This window comes from Triturus cristatus, chromosome 1_1 (genome assembly GCF_964204655.1).
Source record: "Triturus cristatus chromosome 1_1, aTriCri1.1, whole genome shotgun sequence".
Taxonomy (NCBI): Eukaryota; Metazoa; Chordata; class Amphibia; order Caudata; family Salamandridae; genus Triturus; species Triturus cristatus.
In genome coordinates, this window is record NC_140579.1 from 992165629 (window position 1) to 992181133 (window position 15505).

Sequence of the window (15505 nt, forward strand, 5' to 3'; positions counted from 1 at the left end):
GAATGGACATAAAGTGTCTCTGACCAATATACAATTCTATAAGAAAGAGGTCCTGTACTTAGGACATCACATTGAGAAAGGAGCAAGGAAAGTGTCCCAAGAAAGAATTCCAGCGATTCTTATTACAAGTCCGCCAACTACCCAGAAAGAAGTCCACATGTTCCTAGGAATGATGGACTACTGTCGTCAATGGATTCCTAATTTTTCTCCAAAAGCCAAGCTGCTTCAGAGGCTGACACATATAGATGTGTCTGATCCAGTGTAATGGGATCAAAATTGCACACGTGCCTTCACAGAGTTGAGAGAATGTCTCTGTTGCGCCCCGGCTCTGAGAATGCCTGATTATAACAAGTGCTTTGTATTTTTCTGCAGTGAGAGAGATGGCTGTGCTCTTTCAGTACTTACACAGATGCACAACAATGTATGCAGACCTGTGGTGTACTTTGCAGTCACACTTAGCCCTGTAGCCGCCACATTGCCTGGATGTTTGAAAGCTGTTGCCTTCATGTGTGTGAGCCTTGAGAAGTGAGAACATAGGCATGGCTCATCCATTAACTGTTTATCTACCCCATTTAGTTGAGGGGCTGCTAACCCATACTCTGATACAGCACCTTACCAATAGACAGCTTACCAGATACAAGCATATCTTACTGGCTACCAAAAATGTCACCCTTAGGAGGTGTACTACAATTAATCCGCTACTTCATTGCCCATTCTGGGAAATGATAATGTGAATGCTGAAGTGGAGCATGGTTGTCTTGAAGTGACTGAACTGTGTACCAAACAAAGATCAAATGTACAAAGATGTGCCACTTCCTGAATCCAATCATGTGCTGTTTGTGGATGGCTCATGTTTGCGAGATCATGAAGGGAATTTGAAAGCCACATATGCTGTTTGCACTGTTGATGGTGTGGTTGAAACCTGCTGCCTTCAATGAGTCTTTTCGGCACAAGTGGCAGAATTGGTTGCTTTGACAAAAGCTTGCTATGTTTCAGAACAACCGAGAGTGACAATTTTCAGTGATAGTCAGTATGGATTTGGCATTGTACATGACTTTGGGCAATTGTAGTCGCAGCGTGGGTTCACGACTTCCTCCAGTTCACCTATGCATAATGGACAATAGTGTTAGGAACCTGTTGCAGTCCCTACAATTGCCTACTCAATTGCCATTGCTATGCGAAACTCCTGCATCACTCACCAAAGGCTCACTGCCGTAACAGATCAGTCTTGGAACATTTTTACCACTGCTACCTATCACATTCTTGCAGCATATTCAATAGTTTCACCATCACTACTCACTGCATTCTCTACAGCACTCAACCCATCCAAAATATCACTACCCATGACCCTCGGCACAGCCTCGCCATTGCTATCCATCATACTTATACATCACTTACCAGTCTCACCAGCACTACTCATCACATCTCATTTTAAACACCACAGTCTCACCATCACTACCTATCACTCAACATTCTCTCCATAGCTACCCATCAACTATCACATCACTCAACACAGTATCGCCAACATTATGCTTCACACTGTCACATCACTCACCAGTCTCTGCTTAACAACACAATGGAATCTCACTTCACTCACCAGTCCCAACACTACTCGTTATACTATGAAAATACTCTTAGCCATTGCATGTGCTGTTCTCAGCACTCTGCTGGCATATTTAAATCATAATGCTATTGTATAAACTTGAGATAAGCTGCTCTTCCCCAACTCCAGTTGACAGTAAATTTGCAATGCTACTTAAAATATTACAGGACAATATCTGGGACCTGAACTTCTTTAATGTAGTAATGCAGTTCTCTCTGGAGTGTGGTTTCTGTGATCAGTACCCCATTGACACAGGTGCTGCAGTTCTGTTGTGATCTGCACCTTTCTGACATAGTGAATTCACAATCATAATGTGTGATTTTTGGGATGTGCACCCACCTGACGAAGTGAGGTGCTAAACCTTGATTTTCACCTATACATCAGGTCTATTGGCTTTGCCAATGCTTTCTCTATATTTAGTTGAAATTACTTCTGGTCCTGGTCTTCTAACCCTAAGAATTCTGATGTTAACATCACCATGTTAAAATTCATTTTCTATTCTTCCTAGTTAATTAATCTAATTGATACAATCAATGTACTTATTATTTTAGGTTTGTCCTTTAAACCAATGGTTATTAAACAGATATTCCAATGATTTCAGTCTTGGACTATTCACATTTACGTAGATGTTGTCTAAAATGTTTTGTATATCATAGGTAAAGATTCTTGATAATATTTTTAACACAAATTAATGTTGAGAATTAGTTGACAAACATATCTGACCTTAGACTCATCTGTCCCAGATAGACTGCTAGTCTCATCCTCATATGGAGTTTCCAGGTCAGACTCCTCAGAAGCAATAGGCACAACCACGGTCAGGTTTGGGTTATGGATAAAATTACTTGTGTGGTCCAGTTGGTCCATAAGAAACTGTTCTTTCGTGAACACACCATCAACAAAGTTGAAATCAGACTTAGAGTCTTGGCCTGTGTCCACATGATTCTGCACAAAGTTATCTTTCTTCATTTCTTCATCCTCCTTGGCTTTCTTGCCGAATATTTTAAGGACTGTTTTCTTCACAAAATCAAATCCTCTAGTGATCCGGCCAATGGCAATCTGCAGATTGTTCATCTCGCCATCTTCATCGGATGCTGAAAGGTTATCTGCACTAAAGGAGCTGAGCAGTAGAGCCAAAAACAGATTCAGCACCTAAATGGAACAAAACAGATAATGCTGGGTCAGAGGATAGCCAAAGGATTGCATTTTCACCTGCATATTTCAAGTAATAATCATTCATTTTACAATGCACCTATGTAGATATGAGTAAAAACAAAAGACTCATTGTAAATTGCAGCCCTGAAGAAGTTCATTTTATGAACGAAACGCGTTGGCTGGCTAATCTTCTCTGAAAATAAAAGGGACTTATCACCTACTAAGGCTTATTTGACTTCTTAACCATTATTGACGTTTTAATAAGCGGTGCACCACTCCACCAATCTGTTTCTTCAGTTTGCTGCATAGCAGCTAGCACTCTTCAACGGCAAGTGCTGGAGTTTGTTTTTGTGCACGCATTTTCCATTTCTGATGACTAAGTAATTAACAAGGGAACTACAGAAGGTAGTGTGGTCTCTGTGTCCGCCGTTGCCCGGTACCATAAAAACAAAAGACTCGTTCACATAATTTGTCCTCAAAATGTTTCTTCCTGCATCCTAAGCTCAGCTAACCAGTGGCCACTTTTTTACGTATGGCTAAGAGGGAACTTTAACTGTCTTGCTGCTTTGTGTAATTAACCACCAAAAGTCCAGAAGAAAAAATACATGCATATGATGGCTGCATTCTTGATAGCTATAATAGAATTATTTTTTGGAAGCAAAAGAACAATCATCACAAGATGATATCTGTGCTTGAACATGCATGCTCAGCAGCTATCCTTAAACAATTTTTATAAATGCTAAAAAAAAAATCAAAAATGTTTGCTGCAAAGAATAGTGGCCAAATTGGAATGATTTTCTGAAATTAATGGAAAAATCATTGCAAGATTCCACAATGCTTGCACACACGTGCAACAGCCATCTTTGAATACAGCCATCTTTCTCTAAAAGCTCAAGAAAAGCAAGCATTTGCAATGCAATCGGTCTCGCCTTTGGGACCTTATATGTATTTAGCCATGCAGCACATTAGCCTGGGTGCCGAAACGTCTACTGTTCTTTAACATGGAGGGAAAGTAAGCACCAAACTGTGTGACACGCTAGGTATGGGAACACATGGAGAGAAATATTGCCTTTCAGCGGGAAATGGTATAGTCCAAAGCTCTGTTTTTAATATAAAATCAGGAACGTTGGTGGTCATATCACTGAAAATACAACATTTGAAAAAAATATTTTTGTCTACGGGTGCTCGTGGAAGACAATTTCTATGGACTGGAATCTAGAGAATGCTAAACTGATTGTGGTATTTTAATGACCTCTGTTGGTCGTTATCCATCAAGAAAGTTAAATAGAGGCAGTTGCCAGAAAAATGAAAAAAGAAAGTTCCTCAGCAGAAAGCAATTCTGGTATTTTACTGACCTCTACTGGTCATTTTCTATCAAGACAGTTAAATAGAGGCAGTTGAACAGAAAAGAAAGTCCCTGAGCGGAAGCAGACAAGTCCTATTGCTGATCTCCAGAGCCCACAAACACATATACGTATTTCCTAAAGTATATACAAGACGTCTCAAATGCTCAACCTAATTATTCCAAGATTTCTACCGTACATGTGCTTGCATGGATAGTGGCCATATTGTAATATTTGTTTTCCTGCTTCCTTAAAAATCATGCCAATATGGCCAGACTGAGCTCAGACTCTACTAGATGTTTGAAATTCCGTGCCAGAATTTCCCTTCAACAGCATCTTTCACAATAAAGGTACCATTACATTGTTTCCACCCCATCTCTACACCTCCTAAGAGATATTAACTAAAAGAATCATTACCTCCACCTCTTTTTCCCAAGCCTAATTTCATCGTCCAGACGAACAAGTTACTTACCTTCGGTAACACTTTTTCTGGTGGATACAGTATCTGCCTGTGGATTCCTCACCTTGTGAATATCCCCTGCGCCAGCAACATTCGGAAACTTTTGTAGCTCTCCACGCCGACGAGGACGACGTCACAGAAGCATGTCTCCGCACGCGGCTCTGCTGACGTCACTAAACCCATAAGAGGACCTCGTCGGCGTGATGACGTCAGTTCCGCACTTTTTTCCGTGCCTTCGAAGCACACGGACGGACCGACATCAATATATACACAGGATACACAGTACATCATTTTCAACCCAACACACACAGTGTGAAGTCAATGCAGGAAAGCAAAAGAAATAACACACTTCCTTTGACAGTAACAGACAAATTTTGAACCATTACCACTATTGTTGGTATACAAGGGTGGACAACGGGGAGGAGGGTGGGTCAGTGAGGAATCCACAGGCAGATACTGTATCCACCAGATAAAGCGTTACCGAAGGTAAGTAACTTGTTCTTCTGATGGATACATCTGCCAGTGGATTCCTCACCTTGTGAATAGATTCCCACAGCAGTCCCCACTCCCTGAGGAGTGTGTCCACCCTTCTATACCAAAAAGTCCTGAAGGACGGAACGTGCAAAGTGTCCGTCCCTCCTCACCTCGGTATCTAAACAGTAATGCTTCGCAAAAGTGTGGAGGGAGGCCCAAGTTGCCGCTCTACAAATGTCCTCCACAGGAACACCTCTAGATAAGGCAGATGTAGAAGACTTTGCTCTGGTAGAATGAGCCCTTATACCCTTTGGAGGCTCCTTACCGGCCAAAGAGTAACAGATCTTGATGCACAAGATAATCCATATGGAAAGGGTACGCTTGTGCACTGCTCTGCCTTTCCTGCAGCCAATAAAGCCCACGAAGAGCTGGTCATCCACTCGAAAGTCTTTAGTTCTGTCGAGGTAAAAAATCACCGCCATCTTAGGGTCCAAGCGGTGAAGCCGCTCCTCCTCCTTGGAAGGGTGAGGGGGAGGATAGAAGGTAGGAAGGGTAATGGACTGCCCCAGATGGAAAGGAGTTACCACCTTAGGCAGAAATGCTGCCCTGGTCCTGAGTACCATTCTTTCAGCATGAATGGTCAAGAACGGGGGTTTCGAACTCAGAGCTTGAAGCTCACTTACCCTCCTTGCCGAGGTAATGGCAATGCGAAAAACTGTTTTAAAAGACAATAGTCTCAAGGGACACTTGTGCAAAGGTTCAAAGGGAGAACCCATCAATAATTTAAGACAAGATTTAAGTCCCATTGAGGCACAATAAAGGGAGTAGGCGGAAATTTGTTGGTAAGGCCCTTAATGAACCGTATTACAATAGGTGATTTAAACAAAGACGGCTGATCCGGCAAGCAAAGGAATGCCGACAAAGACGATAAATTACCCTTCGCAGTAGCTTGAGCAAAGCCTTGCTGAGCAAGAGAGAGAGCAAACTGAAGGATGTTGGATAAACGAGCCCTCAAAGGGTTATAGACTTCTCCCCACACCAATGAACAAATATGGACCTCCTATAGGAATAGATAAGACTTGGTGGAGTGACGCCTGGCAGACAAAATCACATCTACCACATCAGGCGGGAGAGAAAAAGAATTCAGGTTGCCCTGTTCAATCTCCAGGCATGAAGGTGTAAGCTATGGAGGTGGGGGTGTAGAACCTGCCCCTGCGACTGCGAGAGGTGGTCTTCCCTGAGAGGGAGACGGAGCCAAGGGCACGAGGAGAGGTGGAGAAGATCTGTATACCACACCCTTCTTGGCCAATCCGGGGTGATCAATATGACTTAGGCCCGGTCTTGGCGAATCTTCCTCAGAACCCGAGGAATCAAGGGTATATGAGGTAACGCGTAAAGGAGATGCGAGTCCCATCTCAACTAAAACGCATCCCCCAAAGCTCCACGCATCGGATACTGGAGACTGCAGAATGTCGGGCAGTGAGGGTTCTCGAGAGTGGCAAACAGGTCCACCTGAGGAGTTCCCCACGTCCAAAAGACGTGACGAACCACCTCCGGATGGAGCCTCCACTCGTGGTTGGCAGAGAACTGCCGACTGAGACTGTCTGCACACACGTTCAGAACTCCGGCCAGATGATTTGCCATCAGACAAATCTGATGATCCTGAACCCAGGACCAGAGACGCAGAGCTTCTCTGCAGAGACAATGCAACCCCACTCCTCCCTGCTTGTCGACATACCACATCACGGTAGTGTTGTCCGTCAGGACCTGAACTGACTGACCGCGAAGGGAAGGGAAGAAGGCCTTGAGTGCCAAACGTATCACCCGCAACTTTGATATGAAGCAACCTTTCCTCTGGAGACCAAAGAACCTTGATCACCAGATCCTCCAGATGCGCATCCCACCCTAAAGTGGATGCATCGGTTATCACTGTGGCCACCGATGGAGGTAGATGGAAGGGCTTTCCTTGAGACAGATTGCCCTCCACGCTCCACCAAGACAGATCCGCTGCAGCTTCTCTGGAGATCCTCACAGACTCCCTGAGATCTCCGTTGTGCTGATATCAAGATCCTCACAGACTCCCTGAGATCTCCGTTGTGCTGATATCACTGCCTGCGGAGGCACCACTGGAGCGCCCTCATGTGCCAGCGTGCATGGTTGACCAACAGAATGCAGGAAGCAAACAGACCGAGCAGGCGAAGGACCTTCAGGACTGGAACGACCACTCCATTGTAAAACCAGGGAATCATTTCCTGTATATCGAGAATCCTTTGTGGAGGAGGGAATGCTCGACACACTAGTGTCCAGTACCGCCCCTATGAACAGGTTGCGCTGAGAGGGCACCAGGTGAGATTTGGGCACGTTTATCGAGAAACCCAATTTGTACAACAGTTGAGTTGTAACCTGCAGATGATGAAGCACCTTCTCTGGCGACTCCGCTTTGATCAGCCAGTCGTCCAGATAGGGGAAAACTGGAATCCCCGACCTTCTGAGATGGGCTGCCACCACTGCCATCACCTTGGTGAAGACTCGAGGTGCAGTAGTAAGACCAAACGGGAGAACCGCAAACTGATAATGTTGCGACTCTACCGTAAAACGGAGATACTTCCTGTGCGACTCCAGGATAGGGATGTGAAAATACGCATCCTGCAAGTCGATCGACACCATCCAGTCCTTCTGTTGCAGCGATTGAAGAACCAGCGCAAGGGTGAGCATCTTGAACTTCTCCTGCTTCAGAAAAAGGTTCAAGATACTGAGATCCAGGATTGGACGTAGCCTGCCATCCTTCTTGGTTATCAGGAAATACCGGGAGTAGCATCCCTGACCCCTTTCCCGCTCTGGAACCACCTCTATCGCACCATTTTTCAGCAATGTAAGGACTTCCTCCTGCAGGAGAAGAAGGTGGTCCTCAGAGTAAGCACCTTGGCAAGGAGAATAATTTGGAGGGAATTCCCGAAAAAGAAGAGCATACCCATTTTTTACAAGATTTAGAACCCTAAGGTCTGTAGTGACCGATTCCCAATCTTGTAGAAAATGGGTAAGCCGACCCCCCACAGGACCAACATGATCCAGAATGGTGGATCTAGGGCTGCTTTGCAGTGGTAGGAGGGAGGGAGGAAGAGAAAGAGGAGGAAGAGAGCTGACGACCTTGTGGACGACCTCTGTTCCTGCCCGTGAAGTTCTTATACAGGGTATTTTGCTGCTGCTGATGCTGCCTATAGGTCCGAAAGGACGACCTCCCAAAACCTCTGTACCTCCTGTAAAAGGAACCTCTAGGCTGTGCCTGCAGGCCTAGAGACTTAGCCGTGGCTTTGCTGTCCTTGAACCTTTGAAAGGCTGCTTCTGCTTTCTTCCCGAACAGCCCAGAAACATCAAAGGGCAGGTCCAGAAGTGTTACCTGCACATCAGGAGAGAACTCCGACGATTTAAGCCAAGCACTTCTCCTTGTGGCAACCGAGGAGCCCATGATCCTGGCAACAGAATCCGCAGTGTCCAAACCACTCTGAATAACCTGTTGTGCAGCCGCCTGAGTGTCTGACAGGACTTCATTAAAATTCTGCCTGTCCTCAGACAACTTAGGAGCCAGCTGTTTAGCAGAATCCATAAGAGCGAGGATATAACGGCCCAAAAGACAGGTGGCATTCGTGGACTTTAAGGCCATACACTTTCTTGGCCGACTGATCAAGCTTTTCCGACTCCCTATCACTAGGAACTTGTGGAAATGCCCCAGATGACTTCTTTGAACAGGCAGCTTGAACTACCAGACTTTCAGGAGAAGGATGGGATGTAAGAAAGTCTGGATCTCCTGGAGCCGCCCTGTACCTCCTAGCAACAGATTTGGACACTGTCGGAGCTGAAAAGGGCTTACACCAAACCTCCATGACTGGCTCAGTGACGGCATCATTAAAAGGAAGCAAAGGCTCTACCACATTGGAGGGAGAATGAAGAACCTCCGTCAGGATGTTGGATTTAAATTCAGCCGTTGGGAGCTACAAGTCCAAGAGCTCTGCTGCTTTCCTTATGACAGTGTGGTAAGGAGCCACATCCTTAGAGGGAGCATCTGTAGAAGGAGAAATCTCCCATTCTAGGGACAAATCAAGGCCACTTGCCTCTTTTAGTTCCTCAAACAAGTCATCTGACTATAAGAGCTCACCCTCTTCCATTTCTTCCACCTGATATCTCTGCTCTTCCAATATTCTCTGTGCCTCTCTCCTGGATCTAATCCTCAGAACCGGCGTCGGCGGCGCCGAACACGACTCCGACGGAGCCGGCGTCGAACACGAATCCGGAGGTACAGCCTGAAACGAAAGAGGTCGAGTTGGTGGAGCCAGAGAAGAAGGAAGCGGCGTGGACTTCCTCGGCACCGGGAAATGCCAGGACGGCGTCGCTGGAAAGAATGGCATTAAGGGAGCCTAAGCATAGGCCTGAGGAACCCCCAAATTAAAGGCCATTGGACCCATGGGACCCGAAGGTGCTCCAGAGGGGTACATAGCTCTAGAAAAGACACCATACATGGCATTCAAATAATGCGATGGGTCTCATCCCGGGCCAGGTAAAGGCGGGTAAGGCTCAGACTGAGGCATTACCGGACTTGGGCCAACCGGCGCCGACGGTGGATCCATTGGAGTCGACGACTCATCAGGAATAGGAGCCTCTTCCACCGGAGCCGGAGAATGCGTCTGCGTCGGAGACGGAGCCGGAGAGCGCTCCGGAGAAGCTGCAGGCGAAGCCGGGCAAACAGGTGAAGCCGGATTCGACACAGAAGGAGAGGGAGAAACATAGTCCTTACGACGTCGAGGAACTGTTGAAGTCGATCTCGGAGCCGTCTCCTTATCCGAACGGCGTCGAGCGCCATGCCTCTTCTTCTTTTTGTTTCTTTGACTTTGAAGCATGACCCGACGTCGACTTCGAACCCGACCTGGACCTCGATCTCAAACGCCTTCGACCTCTCTTCTCCTTTTCACTATAAATAGCTTGGCTTCTCTATCCTTTAAGGCTTTTGGGTTCATCTTGCGGCAGCAAGAGCACCCCTCGACGTCGTGATCTGGCGACAGGCACCAGACACAATCCTCGTGTGGATCCGTGATGGACATGTGTTTTCCACACTCCCTACAGGGCTTGAAACCTGACTTCTTCGTCGACATCTTAAGAAAAAAGCAAGATGAAAGCAGAAACACAAAGTAACTAGAAAAGCTACGGAGAGTCCCAAAAAACCGTTAGCGTCGACGGTGCGGAAAAAAGGGAACTGACGTCATCACGCCGACGAGGTCCTCTTATGGATCCTGTGACGTCGTCCTCGTCGGCGTGGAGAGCTACAAAAGTTTCCGAATGTTGCAAGCGCAGGGGATATTCACAAGGTGTGGAATCCACTGGCAGATGTATCCATCAGAATGATATATACATTTATATTATCAGGTATAGTACTCAACTATGTTGAGAATACTTTTTACGACATAGCACTGATTTAATATTCAGGTATTAGATATATTTGTGTGTTCTGTTGAAATCTCTACCCCCCCACCACCTCCCTGGGTGAGCTTAAGTGAGCCTTGGACAGCCCTGCCTGCGTAACGTAAGAGATCAAATATTTAAGGGGTGTACTTGGTGCTCAGTTATTAATCCAGTAGCAATCTAGCCTTAGGGCATCATAGGTAAAAAAATGAATCAATGGTTACAGCTGGGGCCCTGTAAATTCTGATTGCCCTGCCAAACCATTCCCCACCCGAACAAGTTTCTAAAGGCATAAACATAAAGAGACAGTGTGAGTGGATAATTAAAGATAGTTTATTTGCTGTGTTATATTTCTCGTTAACTTCCATATCTCATTGCGTTTTCTTGTATTTTAGTAGAGGCTACTTTCGTGTTGAGACCCTCAGTAGAGGCTGCTTGCATGAGGAGACCCTCAGTAGAGGCTGCTTGCATGATGAGACCCTCGGTAGAGGCTGTTTCCATGATGAGACCCTCAGTAGAGGCTGCTTGCATGATGAGACCCTCGGTACAGGCTGCTTCCATGATCAGACCCTCAGTAGAGGCTGCTTGCATGATGGGAACCTCAGTAAAGGCTGTGCTTGCATGATGGGACCAGCAGTAGAGGCAGCTTGCATGATGGGACCATCAGTGGAGGCTGCTTGCATGATGGGACCCTCGGTAGACGCTGCTTGCTTGATGAGACCCTTAGTAGAGGCTGCTTGCATGATGGGAACCTCAGTAGATGCTGCTTGCATTATGAGACCATCAGTAGAAGCTACTTGCAAGATAAGACCATCAGTAGAGGCTGCTTGCATGATGAGACGCTCAGTAGAGGCTGCTTGCATGATGAGATGCTCAGTAGGGGCTGCGTGCTGAGTGAGGCACTCAGTAGAAGCTTCTTCCATGATCAGACCCTCAGTAGAGGCAGCTTGCATGATGGGGCCCTCAGTAGAGGCAGCTTGCATGATGGGGCCCTCAGTAGAGGCAGCTTGCATGATGAGGCCCTCAGTAGAGGCTGCTTGCATGATGGTACCCTCAGTAGAGGCTGCTTGCATGATGGTACCCTCAGTAGAGGCTGCTTGCGTGATGGGACCCTCAGTAGAGGCTGCTTGCTTGATCGGACCCTCTGTAGAGGCTGCTTGCATGATGAGACCCTCAGTAGAGGCTGCTTGAATGATGAGACCCTCAGTAGAGGCTGCTTGCGTGATGGGACAATAGAGGCTGCTTGCGTGATGGGACCCTCAGTAGAGGCTGCTTGCGTGATGGGACCCTCAATAGAGGCTGCTTGCGTGATGGGACCGTCAGTAGAGGCTGTTTGTGTGATGGAACCCTCCGTAAAGGCTGCTTGTGTGATGAGATCCTCAGTAGAGGCTGCTTGCATGATGGGACAATCAGTAGAAGCTGCTTGCATGATGGGACCATCACTAGAAGCTGCTTGCGTGATGAGAGCCTCAGTAGAGGCTGCTTGCATGATGGGATCCTCACTAGCAGCTGCTTGCATGATGAAACCCTCAGTAGAGGCTGCTTCCATGACGGGCACCTCAGTAGAGGCTGCTTGAATGATGTGACCATCAGTAGAAGCTAATTGCAAGATAAGACCCTCGGTAGAGGCTGCGTGCAGAGTGAGACCATCAGTAGAGGCTCCTTCCATAATCAGACCCTCAGTAGAGGCTGCTTGCATGATAGGGCCCTCAGTAGAGGCTGCTTCCATGAGTAGACCCTCAATAGAGGCTGCGTGCATGATGAGACCCTCAGTAGAGGCTGCTTGCATGATGAGACCCTCAGTAGAGGCTGCTTGCATGATGAGACCCTGAGTAGAGGCTGCTTACAGGATCGAACCCTCAGTAGAGGCTGCTTGCATGATGAGATCCTCAGTAGAGGCTGCTTGCATGATGAGACCCTCAGTAGAGGCTGCTTACAGGATCGAACCCTCAGTAGAGGCTGCTTGCATGATGAGACCCTCAGTAGAGGCTGCTTGCATGATGAGACCCTCAGTAGAGGCTGCTTGCAGGATCGAACCCTCAGTAGAGGCTGTTTGCATGATGAAACCCTCAGTAGAGGCTGCTTGCATGATGAGACCCTCAGCAGAGGCTGCTTGCATGATGAGACCCTCAGTAGAGGCTGCTTGCAGGATCGAACCCTCAGTACAGGCTGCTTGCATGATGAGACCCTCAGTAGAGGCTGCTTACAGGATCGAACCCTCAGTAGAGGCTGCTTGCATGATGAGACCCTCAGTAGAGGCTGCTTGCATGATGAGACCCTCAGTAGAGGCTGCTTGCAGGATCGAACCCTCAGTAGAGGCTGCTTGCATGATGAGACCCTCAGTAGAGGGGTGCTTGCATGATGAGACCCTCAGTAGAGGCTGCTTACAGGATCGAACCCTCAGTAGAGGCTGTTTGCATGATGAGACCCTCACTAGAGGCTGCTTGCATGATGAGACCCTCAGTAGAGGCTGCTTACAGGATCGAACCCTCAGTAGAGGCTGCTTGCATGATGAGACCCTCAGTAGAGGCTGCTTGCATGATGAGACCCTCAGTAGAGGCTGCTTACAGGATCGAACCCTCAGTAGAGGCTGCTTGCATGATGAAACCCTCAGTAGAGGCTGCTTGCATGATGAGACCCTCAGCAGAGGCTGCTTGCAGGATCGAACCCTCAGTACAGGCTGCTTGCATGATGAGACCCTCAGTAGAGGCTGCTTACAGGATCGAACCCTCAGTAGAGGCTGCTTGCATGATGAGACCCTCAGTAGAGGCTGCTTGCATGATGAGACCCTCAGTAGAGGCTGCTTGCAGGATCGAACCCTCAGTAGAGGCTGCTTGCATGATGAGACGCTCAGTAGAGGGGTGCTTGCATGATGAGACCCTCAGTAGAGGCTGCTTACAGGATCGAACCCTCAGTAGAGGCTGTTTGCATGATGAGACCCTCACTAGAGGCTGCTTGCATGATGAGACCCTCAGTAGAAGCTGCTTGCAGGATCAAACCCTCAGTAGAGGCTGCTTGCATGATGAGACCCTCACTAGAGGCTGCTTACATGATGAGACCCTCAGTAGAAGCTGCTTGCAGGATCGAACCCTCAGTAGAGGCCGTTTGCATGATGAGACCCTCAATAGAGGCTGCTTGCATGATGAGACTCAGTAGAGGCTGCTTGCATTATGGAAACCTTGAGGCCCTCAGTACAGGCTGCTTGCATGATGAGACCCATTCCGTATGTATCCTATGTGTTGGCATGCATTACTGTAGTAGCCATGGGTGTGTGGGGCTGAATATGTGCATTGGGCGCATAGTGTAGAGTCTGCAGTGTAGATATGCATGTCCATGCCCATGAATAGATGCAGGTGTCGGTGTGCTTAGATTTTCATGGTTCTAGCTGGGCAGACATATGCCTGTTTAAGTATGGCACCGAGTAGGTATGCATAAGTGAGGGATATGATATTGAGGGCCTGTATTATAGGTCAGGTACAGATGTACGTGGGAGCCCGGGAATGTGCGCGCCTGTGGTGTACATTGCTGGCAGTAAGTGAGTGCCCCTCGTCTTACTTTGCATCCGGTGTTGATTCTTTGAAGAGACTGGCATTGCTGAGAAAATGCTATATTTACTGCAGGAAGAGACGTGCGCAGAGTACTGAGGGCCGCCGATTAGCACCCCTGGCATGTCCAGCATTTCCTTCTGAACTATTATAAGAGTCAAAGCGGAAGTAATTCGGGTGACCAAGTAAGCGAATCCAGGTGAAAAATAGACAGAGGAGGGATCGGGTGCAGGCCGTCCTCAGTATGAATCTAGTGAACCGAGGGGTGTATTTAAAGAGTTTATTTGAGACTGTTGGCGTGTGTGGGGAGCAGGCAGGCCTAGCTTTGCGTTTCCGCAAGGCTTCCCCACCTCCCCCAACTGCTCTGATGTGTGGCTGGCACGCAGCGCTGCACAGCCGGTCATCTGCCGGCCTGGCCTGGGGCTTGATGCCCATAGCACTAGACTGCTGATGAGAAGGTGCTTGCAAAGCCCCCATGTGCACTACATGGCTATGGAAACATTATACTTGTGGGCAGTCGCAGCATGCCGAACTGCAAAACATGCACATTTCCAGAAAGGCAAAGCAAGTCGTGTTTAAGTATACAGGGACATATTATGGAATTCGGAGGCCCTGGGCCAAACGAAATTTGGGGGCCCTGTTCTGAACAGCTTTGGATTTATAATCCAAATTCAGCTTTTTCATGCCCACTTTGGCCAGGTCACTGAAAGTGCACAGGCACAATGGTCCACATTCTAAATGTGTTTACATCTAATATTCAAGGATAGTGACGTGTTTTCAATACTAGAATATACAGCAGCAGCTCACTAATAATATTGCAAATAATCTTTGTAACCCCTACCCATTTCTCATAGGTGAGGATCTGTTTTGTTCTAAAATAAACTTTTTTATGGATGTCGCATACTGTTAAAAAACAAACATTTCTCCACAAAATGTCTGTAATAGACTCTCACACATCAACCCCATTAAAAGTAATTAAGTGTTTAAAACTCTCTGTTTAAGAATTATTCAACGTCATCAAGGCAAGATTTCTCGGAACAGAGCTGGCTGTATCAGCCCCGCCCACCAACCCCCACCCCTGAAAGGTTGGGGCCCTGGGCCAGAGACGACTTTGTCCAGCCTTAAAACGTCTCTGTGGATATGGATTGCGATGTAGGAGACGAATTTTAGGCTGTTACCAGCTAAATCAAAGTGCCAAGAGAAATGTGCCGAAACACGAGAAATAACCAGGTAATATTAAGGACAATTAATCTCCAACTTGAGCTGTAAATCCAGGAGCAGGTGAGTGCTCGCCTGATTGTGGCAATGTTCGGTTTCTAAATGTATTACAGACAAATCTGACACCTGGGCCGCCCCCTCATCTTCTGCAGACTGGCATTTAATGTTTGCATAGATTATGAAAGTAGAAACGTCTCGGACCTATTAGTCATGTATTCAGTGCATCTTGCTCCCAATCTTCCACGATCAGTGCACTTCT

At 47.2% G+C, this 15505-nt stretch overlaps 1 protein-coding gene across 3 annotated transcripts in view; it reads right to left on the bottom strand.

Annotated features, from left to right (window-relative positions):
* The window catches only part of LOC146871423 (sodium channel protein type 4 subunit alpha-like), a 1828482-nt gene that overhangs the window by 622004 nt on the left and 1190973 nt on the right, over window positions 1-15505 (bottom strand). For all 3 annotated transcript variants that reach the window (XM_085651070.1, XM_085651071.1, XM_085651069.1), the window contains one exon: window positions 2327-2752. In XM_085651070.1, coding sequence (XP_085507196.1) covers window positions 2327-2752 — 426 coding nt within the window. The remainder of the gene's footprint in view (window positions 1-2326; window positions 2753-15505) is intronic.